The 18,963-nt window shown below is 45.4% G+C and overlaps 3 protein-coding genes across 3 annotated transcripts in view; 1 reads left to right on the top strand and 2 right to left on the bottom strand.

Annotated features, from left to right (window-relative positions):
- Nucleotides 1-89: 89 nt before the first annotated feature.
- On the bottom strand, nt 90-1,855 carry LOC110507063 (uncharacterized). The gene is made up of 2 exons (XM_021586943.3): nt 555-1,855; nt 90-418 (listed from the first exon to the last, which is right to left on the bottom strand). The coding sequence occupies exons 1-2, from the start codon at nt 1,800-1,802 to the stop codon at nt 263-265; spliced, it is 1,404 nt and encodes a 467-aa protein (XP_021442618.3). The 5' UTR covers nt 1,803-1,855; the 3' UTR covers nt 90-262.
- A 177-nt stretch (nt 1,856-2,032) lies between these two features.
- Nucleotides 2,033-2,591, bottom strand: LOC149971225 (homeodomain-interacting protein kinase 4-like). Its single transcript, XM_090223451.1, has one exon. It carries the CDS (start codon nt 2,570-2,572, stop codon nt 2,033-2,035), a length of 540 nt encoding a protein of 179 aa, XP_090079577.1. The 5' UTR covers nt 2,573-2,591.
- A 9,090-nt stretch (nt 2,592-11,681) lies between these two features.
- LOC110507473 (uncharacterized) overlaps nt 11,682-18,963 on the top strand; it is a 29,692-nt gene continuing 22,410 nt past the window's right edge. The window contains exon 1 of the mRNA XM_021587479.3: nt 11,682-11,880. The gene's annotated coding sequence lies outside the window, so the exon portion shown is untranslated. The remainder of the gene's footprint in view (nt 11,881-18,963) is intronic.

Genomic DNA, 18,963 nt, shown 5'->3' with positions numbered 1-18,963 from the left:
CAGTTGTATACACAAGTGTTTAGAATAAGTAAGTCTATCCTCCCTCTCTATCTTATTTCATTCCCATGAATAATGCATGCAGTCTTGCAAATTATACATTTATTTATCCACTGTGCAGTCAATATGAAATTCAAAACGACAACATTTTCAGAGGGCTGTTTTAAAAAGCGGGTCTACTTGTCTATTCAGGCCTGCTTTGCATTGGCAGAGTGTCTGTTTGCTGTATTGAGGAGATCACGTTGACCCCCTCCCTCCAGGAGACTCAGTAGTGGAGGCATTGCTGCTGTGTATGGCTACAGCAGGCTGGGGGGCCGTAGCCCAGGTAGGAGGACACCTCTGGGTCCGTGGTCCACGCCGGCCACCATTGGCCACAATGACAGGTGTAGCCTTCAGGTTCAAAATTGAGAAACTGGATATCCTGTGGGAGAGTGGGACAGCAAAATGGAAAATTACAAAAATGTTCCAGAATTGTAAACCCCACACCATTTATACAGTATTATGGTTAAAATCTCTACTGACAATGATATTGTATCTCCAAAATGACATATTCTTACCTCCAAACCATAATCACGGGCTGCCTCCTTTGCCCCTGCCTGCTCCCTGGGCCCTGCAAGGTCCTGTTGGGTGGTGGGGTCCCTAGAAAAGAAACTGAAGCCTATGGGCTCACCTGCTTTGTCCACCTGGGGCACAGAGGTGTAGCTCAACCTGTGGGTAGGATCGGACCGCGAGGACCTGGCCACTGGCTGCCTCAGGCGCTGGCTCTCACACAGCCTAGTGAAATAGGACAGCATGGAGCCACTCTCTGGTTCCTCTCTGCTGGTGGAGCCTAAGTGAGGACAGTCTAGCTCAGTCTCCTGGAAGGCAATGCTTTCACTTGGTTGGAGGCCAGCTTGGAGATCTGAAGGTATCACAGAACTGGACGGATGGAAGGCACACTGGGCATCCTTGTCCGCCCATACCCCCATGGTGGTCTCCAGGCTGGCCTCATCCACAATGCACAAACTCTCCATCAGGTCTTCAATCAGTGCTGTGGGGGACTGAGGCACACTGGGGACTGGGGTCTGCTGGGAGAGAACCCCATTGTTACCTTGTAAACCCTCTGAGGATGGTGGATAGCCCTCCCGGTGGTCATGGTGATTTTGAACCCGTGGACATGACTGGTGGGCCTCCTCCCTGGGGTACAGGAACCGCTGGCCCCTCTCTGCATTCAGATGGTGAGACCGACAGCTGTCTCCCTCTGGAGCTGTATCCTGAATCAGGGCTTCACGGAGAGCCTGAGCGGACTGCTCATAGTAGCGGTTGTAGTCTGGGTACATGCGTAAGTGGTGCATGTTGATGAAAGGATGGTGTAAGGCTGCATTGGGTAGGATCCTCTGGTGGGAGTCCAAGGTTAACATCCGCTTGAGGAGCTGCACCATGCTCCGGCGGTCCTCAATTTCTGCTGCCACATCTTCGTTGCGGAGCTCTGTGTCGTGCTCCGTGAACTCCATGGTCTCCAGCTGGTCCAGGGAGGAGAGGATGTACTTCCTCCGATCCGTTGACCCCTGCTGCTTCCCGAGGCTACGGCCTTCTGTGCCTGAGGGGAGACGCCTCTTGTTGGGCTTGAGCTGCCATTTATTCTCACCTCGACTGTTGGTGGTGAGCTTGAAGAAATTGTGAACCTTGCTGGCCATGTTGAGCAGATGGGCTTGCGGTAATCCTTGCGTCTCGCAGATGTACCTCACTTGATCGAATTCTGAATCGCCGGGATACAGAGGCCATCCAAGGAACAACTCTGACATCACACAACCCAGAGACCACATGTCCACTTTCTCACAGAATGGAAGGCCCAGGAGGATTTCAGGAGACCTATAGAACCTGTGAGTTATTTGAAAAACAGGGTAAGAGCAAATTTAAGTAGTTATTTTCTTTCCCAAATGTTTTTTTTTGGTGAAGTGATCATTTTGGGTTCACACAGATACCCTGAATTTGTTTTAATGATCACAATCACAAATACAAGACATCACAAAGCATGTGGTGCAACATATGCTCTCTACCTGGATTGGATGTATGGCTCCTTAACAAAATGCACTTCACTGAAAATACTTGCAGAACCAAAATCAATCAACTTTACGCTGAAAGGATGGCGACAATGATCCACGATCATTATATTTTCCGGTTTCAGATCAGCATGAATGATGGCGAGTTCCTTCAGTTTGGCTAGTGCTTTTATCATCTGACACGTGATGGTCCTGATGTTGCGGACCGCCATCGGCTTGAAACCATTCTCTTTCTGAAGCTGATACAGGTTCTTCTCCAATAGTTCAAAAACCAGGTAATGATTCGTTTGGTCACGGAAGGCCTCGTGAAATTGAACTATGTGGCTTGTCTTCAAATTATTCCGGGAAAGAGCACTTAAAAGTTTTAATTCATTTTTTATCACTCGATTTCTGTGAACATCCATTTTCATCATTTTTACCGCCACTAATTCTCCGTCACTCCCTCTCCAGCATTTTGACACTTTTCCGAAGGTACCCTTTCCCACTACATCCAAAGTGTGGTAGACTTCAGTTTCAGAATAGATATCTCTCATTCTCAGCTTGCTTCCTGGTCTTTGTGGTGATTTTAATTTCAATTATAAACATATTGTCAATAGTTCTAAATCCATGGAACGTTCCCTGGGCGATCTAACAATTCTAAGCATTCTATTTCGAAAGTTTCATCAGAACTAACCTATTTGCAGAAGTTGCAATACCTTCACTTGTTAAATGACCGAGATTTTGAGAAAATCACCATCATCATTACCATCATCATCCTCAACCATCATCGATTATATTAGTTGGCTAATACTGATAAGACTAAAAATGATAACAATATGCCTTTATGATGATACATGATGAACAAATAGGTATTACAGTATTATTAGTATAACATTTATTATTATTACGACAATAATACATAGGCTAAATAAAGAAATACATTTGTTTATTGTTCCTGAAAAAATGACTTGGCCTAGCGAATGCATATATACAGTAGCCTATGCCCGTCTCTATGCAAAATCCTTGAGACCACAATTGAATTCTGATGTCAATGGCCTCCACCTATCCAACCTTTTCCACATCATCAGAAGGAGGGGCATCTATTATGTCAACAGTTACTTTGGGACCGGGCGAAAATGACGGTATATAGGCCTATATCAAAAACAGTTACTTTTGCCCTACAGTTTGTAGTAAAATATCGCAGTCGTTTATTGTTTTTCTTTTTAGGAGTGGTTGTTGTTGAATGGACCAAAAGATAAATCTTTCCTACTAATCTTTCCCTGAGTCAACAGGGTCAGTAGAAGGTAGGCTCTGAGGGTCAGGTCTTGACACGTTCCTGAATAACAGAGCACAAGGTTTTAATATTTTTCAGCTTTCCCCAATTTTAGTCCCGCCCAGTTCAGCTCCATCGCCCAATGCTCTCATCGCTCAATGGTCCCCCGCCCACGGCTTCTCTTGCTTTCCTTCCATTGAAAGTGAATGGCTTCCGATGTTTCACCGGGCGATGCCTCCTCCTGGTGTAAACTCACCGTTCGTGTCACTTCTTATTTTATAAAAAATGCTGATCAATCATGGCTAATCTCTTTTAATCTCTGGAAATGATTTCCTTGCAGGTCCAGTTTTAACACCACGATTAGTCCTCATATCTCTCAGTGGAGCAGCTAATGGGGTTCTTAATACATACTAAATACTCCCAGAATTAAAGCTATGAGGTTGTCTTTTTTTCTCTCTGCGTTTATCACTTTCACAAGAAGTCATACTTTCTTTACAAGTTTATTTAGGTTCATTTGAACCATTTCATCATTCAGGTTACTGCCTTGGATGACTGCTCCCAGTGCCAAGAGTAGAGCATTGCCATTGCAAATTATGGGCAGCTATTGTGTGCCGGCCATTTTAGACCCCCCAGAAAGAAAATCTGTATGTTTTTTCCTTTGCTAGTTTTATCAATTACCTAATTGGCCATTCAGTATTTAGAGATTGAGATACATTTGAATGTTAAACATTAGTTTTAGTCCTATTAGTAAAGTGTATTGCAGTAGCAGCGTTTGAGCACTGGTGGGCAGCATTAAGGCAGTTTCCATAGCCGTAGTGAGGTCACATGTTGCTGCTTCACATTTCTCATCAATCGCTCTAGGATACTCATCTCAGAGCCCTATCAGTCAGAATAAGGTATGCACTGGACTTTGTCGTGAACACACGTGTGCGTCACTCTCTATCACGATCAGATCGCAGAACAATTTCTGTAATGCCATGTCGTCAGGTGCAGAAGTATGCAAAGCACAGCCCAGAGTTTATTTTGGTTTCCCTGTGCCAGTGCCTCCACCCAGTGGGGAAGAGGAGGGAGGGTGGAGAGGTACTTGCCTACTGCCTACAGCCATGGTGGGCGTTTGGTGGCGCTGTCCTCTATCAGGACAGGATGCCTCTCTCTGAACGTCCTGTGTTGACAGAGGAGCTGCTGCGCCGAGCACCACCCTGGACACGCCCCCAGCCAGCCCACCCTCCTCGCCCCTAATCACTCAGCCTACCCCCTACTCGCCTGCTCCCTGTCCCTTAGAGGGAGACAACTCTGCACTCTCCAACTTTCCCATCCAATGTGATATTGATTCTGTAGGGCTGAATACCTAACCACTGGTCTGGATGATATAGATGTCATATGGCTTTTCCCACACAGGTGCTAGTGTTACTGGACTCCTTAATGGAAAAGAAAGACCACAAAGGTGGCCTTACATACCAGTAAGGAGGAAGGATCTTGGTTTGTGTGTAGGAACAGTAGCCTATATGTGTTTTCTTTTGACAGAAATGTTCCTACCAAAAGAACAAATGCAATTTAATTATCAACCTGTCGTGCCAGTGGGCAGGTGTGGTGACAAGGGTGAGTACAGTACTCATGGGCGTCACCCTCCTCCCTGCCTGGCTCTCCCCATGCCGGACCCAGGGCCTTTTGGAACTCCCTCACAACCCAGGGTGTCCACCCATCTGGGTGGTTCTATTTACCCAAGGGAGTATAGGCAAGGGGTGGGTTTGGGGCGTGCTCTTTCCAAATGGCCTGGAATGAGATCTCTATCTTAATTTATATCTAGCCATATACAGTAACATAGCATTAAGAAACCAAGCCTGATCTCTCCTCTTGACATCAATGAATGATTGCGTGTCCCTCTCTCTGGAAAGTGTACTGAGGAGTTACTGGACTGTAGTTTTTCACGCCTTCTCTGTCTCTATTATTTTAGCTCTCGTTTTCTACCCCTCTGATCCGCTCAGATCCTCTCCCTATCCAGATTCTTTAGGCTGGACCAGATGCAGACGAGGGGCATGCCTTTGCCGTGCTAGTGCCGCAGTCTGTGATGACTCCATCGGTGGTGTCTGGCTCTTCCGTGGGCAGCAGATGGCTTGAAGGTGGGTTCCTCTTCCACCTCAATTTGGCTTCCCTCTATCCCAACCTACAGGCCAGGAACCGCATCTCTCTTCCAGTTATGTCACTTAGTTCCAGTTACACAATTTCCAATCCACAACCTTAGACATGGTGGCTACATTTGGCCCCAGTTGATTTGGGTTGTAGCCACAATGGTTTCTTTCATTATTTGATGAACTACTGTATGGTCATGGTTTGCTGCTTGCTGATGTTCCCTGCCCACTCCCTGCACGTTTTCCTTAGTTGTGTATTCTGCTTTGTGACTATCCAATGCCGGTTATCTCATAACTGTCGGACCAGTGGCTGGAGGATCTGCAAGCAAGTGATGGCAGACGGAAACACCATCAAAGCGAGAGATGGCATGGCACTGCAGAGGACCCGACACCAAAGCCCTGGTCTATTGACCAATCCTTTCTAACACGATAACCAGCTCAATCCATTATTGAGATGAGTAGCTCAGCTATTAAAAGTCAAAACACTATTAACAATGAATCCAGTTCATAGCAGTGAAAATGTTTACATTAGTTGCCATAAACAGATTGTTTTTGATCCGTTCTGGCACGTACAATATTAGTCATGATTATGGAAGTGCCAAAAGGTGAGTGCTATCAGGACTATGTATGACCCTTGGATTTGCTGCCAGGTTTATAATACACTGATGTGGGAAATAAAGTACTGTTTTGACCCTGAACTTCTGTTCCTTGTCTCCTCGTGCTTTTGAATGATATCATCCAATTAGGATACTTCCTTTTCACCACTTCAAGTGTTATTGGATTGTCTGTTGGCAGTTATGAATGGTCAGCGGCAACACTCAGATTTGATCACATTAAGGGGATAGTCTCATGACAGCAAATCGGGTAAGCGGTGGAATGGACTCTAACTCACTTCGAATGTTGATACCACCAGCTGAACGTTTCAGAGCTGATCAAGTGTGGATTTAAAAACAATCTGCAATAGCCTTGTATTACTTCAAATGGATTCATTTTAGGGTGTAAAATAAATGTTATTACAGAATATTGGAATGTTTTTTACAAATGGTAATATACACAATTAGTGGATTCAGCTATTTCAGCCACACTCGTTTCTGACAGATGTATAAAATCGAGCACACAGCCATGCAATTTCCATAGGCAAATATTGGCAGTGTAATTCCCAGCACTGAAGAGCTCAGGGACTTTCAACGTGGCAGCGCCATAGGAGCGCCACCTTTCCAAAAGTCAGTTCGTCAAATTTCTTCCCTGCTAGAGCTGCCCCGGTCAAATGTAAGTATAATGTGAAGTGAAAACATCTAGGAGCAACAACGGCTCAGCCGTGAAGTGGTAGGCTAAGTGGTAGGCCACACAAGCTCAACACTCACTACCGAGTTCCAAACTGCTTCTTGTCAGCACAAGAACTGTTCGTCGTGAGCTTCATGACATGGCCAAGCAGCCACACACAAGCCTAAGATCATTGGACTCTGGAGCAGTGGAAATGCATTCTATGGAGTGATGAATCATGCTTCACCATCTGGTGAATCTGGGTTTGGCGGATGCCAGGAGAACGCTACCTGAATTTATTAATTCCTACGATGAGGCATGGTGGTGGCAGCATCATGCTGTGGGAATGTTTTTCAGCGTCAGGGACTGGGAGACCAGTCAGGATCGAGGGAAAGATGAACTGAGCAAAGTACAGATAGATTCTTGAAAAAAACTTCCAACCCGGACAACGACGCTAAGCACACAGCCAAAACAACGCAAGAGTGGCTTTGGGACATGTCTCTGAATGTCCTTGAGTGGCTCAGCCAGAGCCCAGACTTGAAACCGATCGAACATCTCTGGAGAGACCTGAAAATAGCTGTGCAGCAACGCTCCCCATCCAACATGACAGAACTTGAGAGGATCTGCAGAGAAGAATGTGAGAAACTCCCCAAATACAGGTGCGCCAAGCTTGTAGCGTCATACCCAAGAAGACTTGAGACTGTAATCGCTGCCACAGGTGCTTCAACAAGGTACTGAGTAAAAGGTCTGAGTACTTACAGTACCAGTCAAAAGTTTGGAAACACCTACTCATTCCAGTGTTTTTTGTTATGTTGACTACTTCCTACATTGTAGAATAATAGTGAAGTCATCAAAACTATGAAATAACAAATATGGAATCATGTGGTAACCAAAGAAGTGTAAAAAAAATCTAAACATATTTTATATTTGAGATTCTTCAAAGTAGCCATCCTTTGCCTTGATGACAGCTTTGCAGACTCTTGGCATTCTCTCAACCAGCTTCATGAGGTAGTCACCTGGAATGCATTTCAATTAACAGGTGTGCCTTGTTAAAAGTTCCTTCTCAATGCATTTGAGCCAATCCGTTGTGTTGTGACAAGGAAAGGGTGGTATACAGAAGAGAGCCCTAGTCCATATTATGGCAAGAACAGCTCAAATAAGCAAAGACAAACAACAGTCCATCATTACTGTAATGAAGGTCAGTCAATGCCGAACTTTTCAAGAACTTTTAAAGTTTCTTCAAGTGCAGTCGCAAAAACCATCAAGCGCTATGACGAAATTGGCTCTCATGAGGACCGCCACAGGAAAGGAAGACCCAGAGTTAGCTCTGCTGCAGAGGATAAGTTCATTAGTTTACCAGCCTCAGAAATTGCAGCCCAAATAAATGCTTCACAGAGTTCAAGTAATAGACAAATTTCAACATCAACTGTTCAGAGGAGACTACGTAAATCAGGCCTTCATGGTCAAATTGCTGTAAAGAAACCACTACTAAAGGACACCAATAAGAAGAATAGACTTGCTTGGGCCAAGAAACAAGAGCAATGGACATTGCACCACTGGAAACCTGTCCTTTGGTCTGATGAGTCCAAATTTGAGATGTTTGTTCCAACTGCTGTGTCTTTGTGAGATGCAGAGTAGGTGAACAGAAATAGAAAACATAGAACACAAAACATAGAATGCCCACCCCAACTCACGCCCTGACCAAACCAAAATAGAGACATGAAAAGGATCTCTAAGGTCAGGGCGTGACAATTTCTAAGTGACCCCAAACCTTTGAACGATACTGTATCGCCAGCAAAAGACGCCAGCAAATCAGCTCGAAGTGATTTTAGTTTTGGAAATCTGTTCCAAATTTTTCCCATGCAAAATAGAGAGATATTTGTGACCATATACAAAAGTAAGCAAGGTTTGAAATTATTATGTTTTAGTCAAATATTATATCTGTTTGGACTTCTTGCGGTCAGTTTGCAGTCTACAAATTATTTGTGATTATTTTCGGCCCCTGACCATCCGCTCATGTAGAAATCTGCCCACGGGTGAATCTAGTTGATGATCCTTGGTCTACACCAAAGTAGAATAACTCAAACGGTGAATGTTGTGATGACATAGAATCAATGTGGGAAAATGGATTGGATTTTCACCAAGCTTTTAACCTAAATTCAATGACATTGTGCATTTTTTTTGTTGATTTTTTACATTGAATTCACATAAGTTAACAACTAAACCAAATATACATTTAAAAAAAGAAGTTGAACTGACGTCTGTGCCCAGTGGGTATGCTTCAGATGACTTACATGATCAACAATGTGCTCTGGTAGTACTTCATTGCATTGATAAGTACTCTCGCTTCCACTGAAGTTATTACACTGTTTGGAATCAAGCATGAAAAAGATTGTTGAGCTCTTTCCCCAAGTTCTCAAGTTGTCCCTCAGCCTCAAAGCTCTGTTAGTAGTGGTAGTAGTGTGTGACTGACTGTACAGTAGGATCATCTTACTACGATACCCGTTGGCCTGTTTACCACAGGCCAGGCAGGGGGAATGTGTTTTTCTTTTGATTATATTGTGGCTTGTTTTGAGCTCTGTCTGACACGGTGTCCATTGACCAGTTAACACTAAGCCTGCTCACAAGGCCGTGTTGGGCTGGGGCTAAAGCCGTCCCGCCACCGAACAAAAGAGCAGGGCTTTACCAGGGGGACACGCAAAACTGCTGACTGTCAACTTGAGCTAATGCGGTCCCATTCTGTTCCGTCTCGGTCCTGTCGGCCTCCCTCTCTCTCTCCATCCATCCATCCATCCCTCCCTCCCTCCCTCCCTCCCTCCCTCCCTCCCTCCCTCTCTCTCTCTCTCTCTCTCTCTCTTTCCCACCCTGGGACCCTCTTTCTACACGCTAGCCCAGAAACAGCTAGGTCTTCCACCAGCCTACTGACAGACAAGAGTGCTAACCTTCAGATAATTATCTGTCCATCCAGTTGCACCCATCTCTCTTTTTTATCCCTTTTTTTTCAGTGTGTCAAAGTGTGTTTGTGTGCATGTGATCTGTGGTTTTGCGTCTCTTGGGACCATGTGTGAGTGTCTGCGTGGGATATTCAGAGTCACCTGGACACCCTCTTCCAATGCAGGTCAGTAGGGATGGGGGACGAGTGATGGGGGATCTGCTGTTCATTAGCCTTATTGTGGTTCCTAGTGATAGACATTGCTTTGTCGAGCTGCATTCAATAGATTCTGGAGACACAATATTGATGAGTCACAACATCATTGACTTTTTCTGTGTTGAATCAGATCTATTGGCAAATCCAATCCAATTGTATTGGGGGAAATGTGTGTTCCAAAGTGTATTTTATTTCACAGGAAGAGTTTTTTCTTAGGAAGAGATGCAGCTCAAATCAGTTCTTAGTTTAAACTGTAGACTTGCTTCGATGCCATGCTACGCTGTAGCACTAGCAACCCCTCCCACGCCAGTTGACCTCCCTGCTGAAACATGTCACAGACAAATTCCATCTCTCGCTCTTGTTATTTATGTTAAAGAGGGGTTCCCGACCAAGTCCCTTGACTATAAATACACCTAGACGGAGGGCCAGCTCAAGGCAAAATGAGAAGAGGATATGAGCATTGTTTAGCTGACAGTTGTGTTAAGTTAGTGTAACCTTATCTGGCAGACATTCCTGGTGTTATATGACGTCTGTGCTGGCTTATAAAATAAGAGACCTGTTTCCTCTTTGTGTCTTCCTGAACACTTGGATGTTGTTGTCCTGACCTGAGACAGGGATCCACAGTTGGAAGGGATGCTCAGTAGATTTATGTTTTCTGGTTGTCATGTTTCTACATTTCATTTAAACGGTCTGGGTTTCTGCCCTCACAAAGTGCGGTCATATTGGCTAACTTGAAGAAATGCTTTTCATCCCATCATCTACAGATGCTGGGCTTTTCTCTGCTCGGCCTCTGTTTCTTTTCAATACGCACACACAAACTTACACGCGCAGGCACGCACGCACACACACACACACACACACACACACACACACACTGTTAAAGACCAGACTGCCATCATGGGACCACATGTGACCAACCTCTGGAGTCACAACAGCAGTCAGTCAATACTATGGGCTGCAGCTGTCCCCAGAGCCCAGCCCATCCCAGATCCCATTGGGGATGTTTTCCCCTGTAGCCCCCCGCAGCCAGCCTGCTCCAGTTTTCTGTCCCTGGCACAGCGAACCGCTGACATGAGGGGATTGCTGGGCCACTGGGACACTCTGTCCCGTGCCAAGCCAGCTGCCCAACTCACCTCACCTCCCAATGCTCCGAGCCTCCCTGTCTAAATCCTAGTTTTGTGTCAGCGGCGGAATGCAACAATGACAGCGTTAACACAATGCAAGCGGCTTGATCTCCCTGGCAGCCTTCAGTGGCAGGCTTGTGTCCCTGGCCAGGGCTCGATCGGACCACCTGTGTGGCTCACATGGGGGTCCAGCTGGCAGAATGGATGGTATTACTCTATGTCTATGCAGGCATGGTGGTTATGAACCACCACAGCACTCACTTTGACTACATCAGCTCTGCAAGCAGGGACGTTAATAACAGGCCATCGATACACTCAGTACACTCAGTGTTAAGCTCACAACAACAGATGCTCTCCCCAGAAGAGTCACACTTTCTCTAAATTAAGACCCCAGGCCTGTTCTTATTTTGATCTCGGGGGATAAAAATAGCCACACAACATTAGCTCCGCTATCCCAGATCTGAAGATAATTCCTTTTGTTATTCCTCCACTTTGTTTGACTCCTCAGGGAATTTAAACAATGTCACCAGCAGCCAGCCAGGTAGGTAGTTTACATGTCGCTGAAGAAGAGTGGTCTCCAGTCTTTTTCTCAAATATGCAGCAGAAGAAAGCTCATGACAATCTGACTGAATCCTGTCAAAGTTTTTGGCCCCTTCCTCCTCCCCCTTATCTTGACAGTCCTGCCCCTCACCTTCCTAATATGGGGGCATCCCCTTGCCCTCGTCCAATCATTACTCTCGTTACGTCCCACCTAGAGATGCCATGGGGCTTGTCCAGATTTCCCAACTGAGGTTTCAGTGAAGGGACAGCCTGGCTGGTAACAGGGTGATCAGGAGAGAGTGAGTGAGTGAGAGTTTGACAGAACTTCTACCAGGTGAATCTCTCACCCAGGGAGGTAGCACACTGTGACAGCGGTATCAACCAGGTAGGATTAGTCTCCATCTCACTACAGTGGACATGTCTTAGATCGGACTCATTGTGACTTCTTAGATCTGAGAGTTTGTGGACAGTACATGTGGAAGAGTGGGATTGTTGTGGTGGGTAGGTGCGGTGGTGCATGTATCTCAGGTTAGGAGAGTGGCAGGACTTTTTTAACCTCGGTGTTATGGCTGTTCAACTGTTTGTACATAGTGCAGAATGGAATCAAGTCCACTGGTGATAATATACTTTAGTCTTGTTCATGTCATATCTGTTCATCTAGTTATCTGCATCGTTGTTTGAGAATGTTCTTTCACCCCCATTATTTTATTAAAAACATTTGTCTAACTGTGTTGTACAGCATAGACTGAAGTCTGGAGACACTGCACATTGCTAGGTATTGATAACATAGCTATTATTTGTTGGATAAGTACACAGGCCGTATAGAAGGACAAACGCCACTTGTATTGTTGATAGCATAGGGCTATGTCACCATCCAATATGCTCAACATGGTCGTTGTGGATTGCTGCTGTCTGCTGCTGTTCCTGCTTGCAAAGATTATTGACGAGGTAGTAGCAGCACGCAATTGTTTCAAACACTCCATCTTAATTTTACACACGGGCAACTTCTGCAACCTGCCGGTCACAGGATCTGAATGTTGCACCCCAGCCCAATAGCTTGGTATGCCATGGCAAGTTGGGTAGAATGGTAAACCCGGTATGGAGGGCAAGACCCACCCAGAGTTAAGGCTAGGTTTGAATGACAGTAACAGGCATATAAGTATTACGTAAAAGTATCATCTAAAAGTTATTTTCAAGTTATTTTTCCTCCCTCTGGTTCTCAGGCCACTAGCGACCGTTTGCCTAGGAAAAATGTGAATGTGTTGGTCATTTTAGAGATGTTAATGTGTGCGTTGGGAGTCTTTTTGTGTAGCTATTTAAAAAGCATCTTAAGGTTTAAAAACCTTAAAAACGTTAAGGTTACGTTCATTTTTTGAATCTATCTCAGCCGATGAATGTAACATGTTACATGGCTGCTTGTTAGGATGTTCGGTAACAACTCCTATCTGATTTTGAACTGTGTGTGTTCTCATAGCCCTCTCCTCCCTTTGATGGCATGTGTTGAATGTCTGTGTGTGTGATCCCCCTGCCATTCCTCTGAGGACTATGGGGTCAAACGTGTTAATGGGACACCAGCACCATCCACAGGGGTGGGAGGGGGGGGTACAGTCTGCTCTGGAGTTATCGTCACTGCAGGGACCTGTTATGAATGTTGTTGATAAACTATAGATAGATGTTTATGCCACTGCGTAGCAGAGTGTAATGCATGCAGCTAACCCTCCCCAAATCCAGTCTGAAATAGGCAGACTGTTTCTGACCCCCTACAGACAAGTAGAGTCTGACAAGACAAGTAGAGTCAACTCAGAGAGTTATAGATACAGTGGGGCAAAAAAGCATTTAGTAAGCCACCAATTGTGCAAGTTCTCCCACTTAAAAAGACGAGAGAGGCCTGTAATTTTCATCATAGGTACACTTCAACTATGGCAGACAAAATGAGAAAAGAAATCCAGAAAATCACATTGTAGAATTTTTAATGAATTTATTTGCAAATTATGGTGGAAAATAAGTATTTGGTCAATAGCAAAAGTTTATCTCAATACTTTGTTATATACCCTTTGTTGGCAATGACAGAGGTCAAATGTTTTCTGTAAGTCTTCACAAGGTTTTCACACACTGTTGCTGGTATTTTGTCCCATTCCTCCATGCAGATCTCCTCTAGAGCAGTGATGTTTTGGGGCTGTTGCTGGGCAACACAGACTTTCAACTCCCTCCAAAGATTTTCTATGTGGTTGAGATCTGGAGACTGGCTAGGCCACTCCAGGACCTTCTCCATGCATCGCACCAAGCCACTCCTTCGTTGCCCGGGCGGTGTGTTTGGGATCATTGTCATGCTGAAAGACCCAGCCACGTTTCATCTTCAATGCCCTTGCTGATGGAAGGAGGTTTTCACTCAAAATCTCACAATACATGGCCCCATTCATTCTTTCCTTTACACGGATCAGTCGTCCTGGTCCCTTTGCAGAAAAATAGCCCCAAAGCATGATGTTTCCACCCCCATGCTTCACAGTAGGTATGGTGTTCTTTGGATGCAACTCAGCATTCTTTGTCCTCCAAACACGACGAGTTGACTTTTTACCAAAAAGTTATATTTTGGTTTCATCTGACCATATGACATTCTCCCAATCTTCTTCTGGATCATCCAAATGCTCTTTTGCAAATTTCAGACAGGCCGGGACATGTACTGGCTTAAGCAGGGGGACACGTCTGGCACTGCAGGATTTGAGTCCCTGGCGGCGTAGTGTGTTACTGATGGTAGGCTTTGTTACTTTGGTCCCAGCTCTCTGCAGGTTATTCACTAGGTCCCCCCATGTGGTTCTGGGATTTTTGCTTCCATTTCCTAATAATTGCTCCCACAGTTAATTTCTTCAAACCAAGCTGCTTACCTATTGCAGATTCAGTCTTCCCAGCCTGGTGCAGGTCTACAATTTTGTTTCTGGTGTCCTTTGACCGCTCTTTGGTCTTGGCCATAGTGGAGTTTGGAGTGTGACTGTTTGAGGTTGTGGACAGGTGTCTTTTATACTGATAACAAGTTCAAACAGGTGCCATTAATACAGGAAACGAGTGGAGGACAGAGGAGCCTCTTAAAGAAGAAGTTACAGGTCTGTGAGAGCCAGAAATCTTGCTTGTTTGTAGGTGACCAAATACTTATTTTCCACCATAATTTGCAAATAAATTCATAAAAAATCCTACAATGTGATTTTCTGGATTTTTTTTCTCATTTTGTCTGTCATAGTTGAAGTGTACCTATGATGAAAATTACAGGCCTCTCTCATCTTTGGGAGAACTTGCACAATTGGTAGCTGACTAAATACTTTTTTGCCCCACTGTATGTCACAAGACTGATTTTTATGTAAATATGAGCGTTTATGGGAGTTTTTATTTACTGGGAAAGTGTAGGATACCAGGGTATAATATCATAGGAATCCTATTCTCTTTGAGCTGTAAGGTAGTGTGACAGAGTTAGTATGAATTAATGTGAATAAGAAAACAAATTATTACAGTTTCCTAGCGACAGGTTTCTTGAGCAGTGGTGCGGGTCGGTAGTAGACAAGGAAGTAACCGGGTCAAGAGGCGGTTTGGGCGATTTGAAGGAAGCTGGGGAAGCTCAGAAGGAAACACAGTTAGACACAGGGAAACTGCCATCAAAATACACAGATAAAAACTAGATTTGAGATGAATGTCAGTGCTTTAAATACATTTATTCATCACCCAACAGTGCTATATTTGACATTATCATGGGAGAAGGAGGGTTGTTTGTGTCTTGCCCTCCTTGTTGAGTATTTATCTCACAAAATATCTCAGTTTCCGGTTTATAAAGAGGCATTTCCTGTCCGCCTCAGGATGTGGCTGATTTTTCCATCTGAGCTTTCAAAGGACAAGAAGACCCTCTCTATCTCTAATATTCCGTTCCCATAGTCCTCTTCAAAGACATATTCTGGATGAGGAGCCTTTATAAGTGTGACTGGCTAAAACAATCCCATATAATCCCATATTCAGTTCAATCCCATATTCAGTTCAATCTTAGTTTTGTGTATTCAGGTTGTGCATTACATGATTCCACTTTACAATTCTGATTAGACTACAGACTCTGCAAAGACTCTAGTGTCTGATTCATGTTCAGGGAGCACATGATGCTTTAGGAATCCAGGTTGGGTACTACCATGCTATGTCTCTCACCTGAGTCATGGGGCTGATTAACTCCATGCTTAGACCAGCTTTGAGTTCTTAGGAAACTACGCAGTATTTTGTTTTTTTATGTATTATTTCTTACATTGTTACCCCAGGAAATCTTAAGTCTTATTACATACAGCCGGGAAGAGCTATTGGATATAAGAGCAACGTCAGTTTCCCAACATTACGACCAGGAATACGACTTTCCCGAAGCGGATCCTCTGTTCGGACCACCACCCAGGACAATGGATCTAATCCCAGTAGCCAACCCAAAATAACGGCACCGCAGAAGGGGCAGACGGATCAGCCTCCTGGTCAGGCTCCGTAGATGTGCACATCACTCACCACTCCCGAGTATACTACTCGCCAACTACTCCAGTTTTCTTGACAACACGGTAGACGAAATTCGAGCAAGGGTTCCCTTCCAGAGAGATATCAGAGATTGTAACATTCTCTGTTTCACAGAAACATGGCTCTCTCTGGATATGTTGTCGGAATCGATTCAGCCACCCGGCTTCTCCATGCATCGCACCGACAGAGATAAACACCTCTCTGGGAAGAGGAAGGGCGGGGGTGTATGATTTATGATTAACAACTCATGGTGTAATCATAACAACATACAGGAACTCAGGTCCTTCTGCTCACCCGACCTACCAAGAGAATTCTCATCAGTTATAGTCACAGCTGTGTACATTCCCCCTCAAGCGAACACCAAGACAGCCCTCAAGGAACTTCACTGGACTCTATGTAAACTGTAAACTATATATCCGGAGGCTACATTTATTGTAGCTGGGGATTTTAACAAAGCAAATTTCAGAACAAGGCTACCTAAATTCTATTAGCACATTGATTGCACGACACGCAGGGCTACTACTCTCAAACACTGATACTCTAACTTCCGTGATGCATACAAAGCCCTCTCCCGCCCTCCCTTCGGCAAATCCGACCACGACGCCATCTTGCTCATACCGTATTATAAGCAGAAACTCAAACAGGATGTTCCAGTGACGAGAACCATTCAACGCTGGTCTGACCAATCGGAAGCCACCCTTCAAGATTGTTTTGATCACGCGGACTGGAATATGTTCTGGTCAGCCTCAGTGAACAACATTGACCAATACGCTGACTCGGTGAGTGCGTTTATAAAGAAGTGCATTGGAGATGTTGTACCCAATGTGACGATTAAAACCTACCCTAACCAGAAACTGTGGCTGGATGGCGGCATTCGCGCAAAACTGAAAGTGCGATCCACCGCATTTAACCATGGAAAGAGGTCTGGAATTATGGCTGAATATAAACAGTGTAGTTATTCCCTCCACAAGGCAATCAAACAAGCAAAATGCTGGTACAGGGACATGGTGGAGTCACAATTCAACGGCTCAGATACGGACTACAAAAACCAAAACAGCCACGTCACGGACACCGACGTCACGCTTCCAGACAAACTAAACTCCTTCTTCGCCAGCTTTGAGGATAATACAGTGCCACCATCGCGGCTCACAAACAAAGACTGCACCCTCCCCCTCGCCTTCTCCGTGGCTGACATGAGTAAAACATTTAAACGTGTTAACTCTCACAAGACTGCTGGCCCAGACAGGATCCCTTTTGTCCCCACATGCTTCAAGATGGCTACCATTGTTCCTGTACCCAAGAACGCAAAGATAACTGAACTAAATGACCACCCCGTAGTCCTCACTTCTGTCATCATTGAGTGCTTTGAGAGGCTCGTCAAGGATCATATCACTGCCACCTTACCGGCCACCCTAGACCCATTTCAGTTTGCATACCGCATCAACAGGTCCACAGATGATGCAATCACCATCACACTGCACATTGCCCTATCCCATCTTGACAAAAATAATACCTATGTAAGAATGCGGTTCATTGACTACAGCTCAACATTCAACACCATAGTACCCTCCAAGCTCCTCGGGATGGCAGGTAGCCTAGTGTTTAGAGTGTTGGACTAGTAACCGAAAGGTTGCAAGATCGAATCCCCGAACTGACAAGGTAAAAATCTGTTGTTCTGCCCCTAAACAAGGCAGTTAACCCACTGTTCCTAGGCTGTCATTGAAATTAAGAATTTGTTCTTAACTGACTTGCCTAGTTAAATAAAGGTTAAAAAAAGCTGGAGTCTCTGGGTCTCAACCCCGCCCTGTGCAATTGGGTTGTGGACTTTCTGATGGGACACCCCCAGGTGATGAAGGTAGGTGTCACGTTCTGACCTTTATTTCCGTTGTTTTGTATTTATTTAGTATGGTCAGGGCGTGAGTTGGGTGGGCAGTCTATGTTTGTTTTTCTATGTTTTGGGGCATTTCTATGTTTTCGGCCTAGTATGGTTCTCAATCAGAGGCAGGTGTCATTAGTTGTCTCTGATTGAGAATCATACTTAGGTAGCCTGGGTTGCACTGTTTGTTTGTGGGTGATTGTCTATGTTAGTGGCTTGTGTCAGCACAGGTCTCATTTTGTAGCTTCACGGTCGTATTTGGTTTATTGTTTTCGTTACTCTTTTGCATAGTGTTCAGTCTTTCTTTATTAAAGATTCACCATGGACACTTACCACGCCGCATATTGGTCCTCTGATCCTTCTCGCCTCTCCTCTTCAGACGAAGAGGAGGACGATCGTGACAGAATCACCCACCAACCAAGGACCAAGCGGCGTGGTAGAAAACAGCGACGACAGCAGCAGCAGCAGCGGCAGCAACAACAACAGCGGCCGGCTTCACAGGACTACACAACTTGGGAGGAGATAGACAGATGGGCCATCGACCCAGGGAGAGTGCCGGAGCCCGCCTGGGATTCGATGGAGCAGTGCAAGGAAGGTTACAGGAGAATGAGGTTGGCGAAGGCAGCACGGCAGTGCGACAGGTACGAGAGACAGCCCCAAATTTTTTTTTGGGGGGGGCACACGAGGGGTGGAGCTAAGCCAGGTAGCAGACCTGCGCTCACTCCTCGTGCTTATTATAAGCAGCAAGATACTGGGCAGGCACCGTGTTATGCGGTTAAGCGCACGGTGTCGCCAGTACGTGTCCATATTCCGGTGCGCTATAGGACAGCCCCCCGAGAGTGTCATGCGAGTGCGGGCATCGAGCCAGGGCGTATGGTGCCTGCTCAGCGGGTCTGGTCGCCGGTACGCAGTTTTGGCCCAGGGTATCCTGCGCCGGCTCTGCGTGCTGTGTCTCCGGGGCGCTGGGAGGGTGCAGTGCGTCCTCTGCCCGCGCTCCGCTCGTACCGGGCGACTGTGGGAATGGAGCCGAAGGGAGAGGTGCGTGTAGTAAGCACTAGATCTCCCGTGCTT

Source organism: Oncorhynchus mykiss, chromosome 27 (assembly GCF_057628025.1).
Source record: "Oncorhynchus mykiss isolate SJ-2025 chromosome 27, ASM5762802v1, whole genome shotgun sequence".
Classification (NCBI taxonomy): domain Eukaryota; kingdom Metazoa; phylum Chordata; class Actinopteri; order Salmoniformes; family Salmonidae; genus Oncorhynchus; species Oncorhynchus mykiss.
The sequence above is the reverse complement of the archived record's forward strand: the minus strand, read 5'-3'. Positions and strand labels throughout refer to the sequence as shown.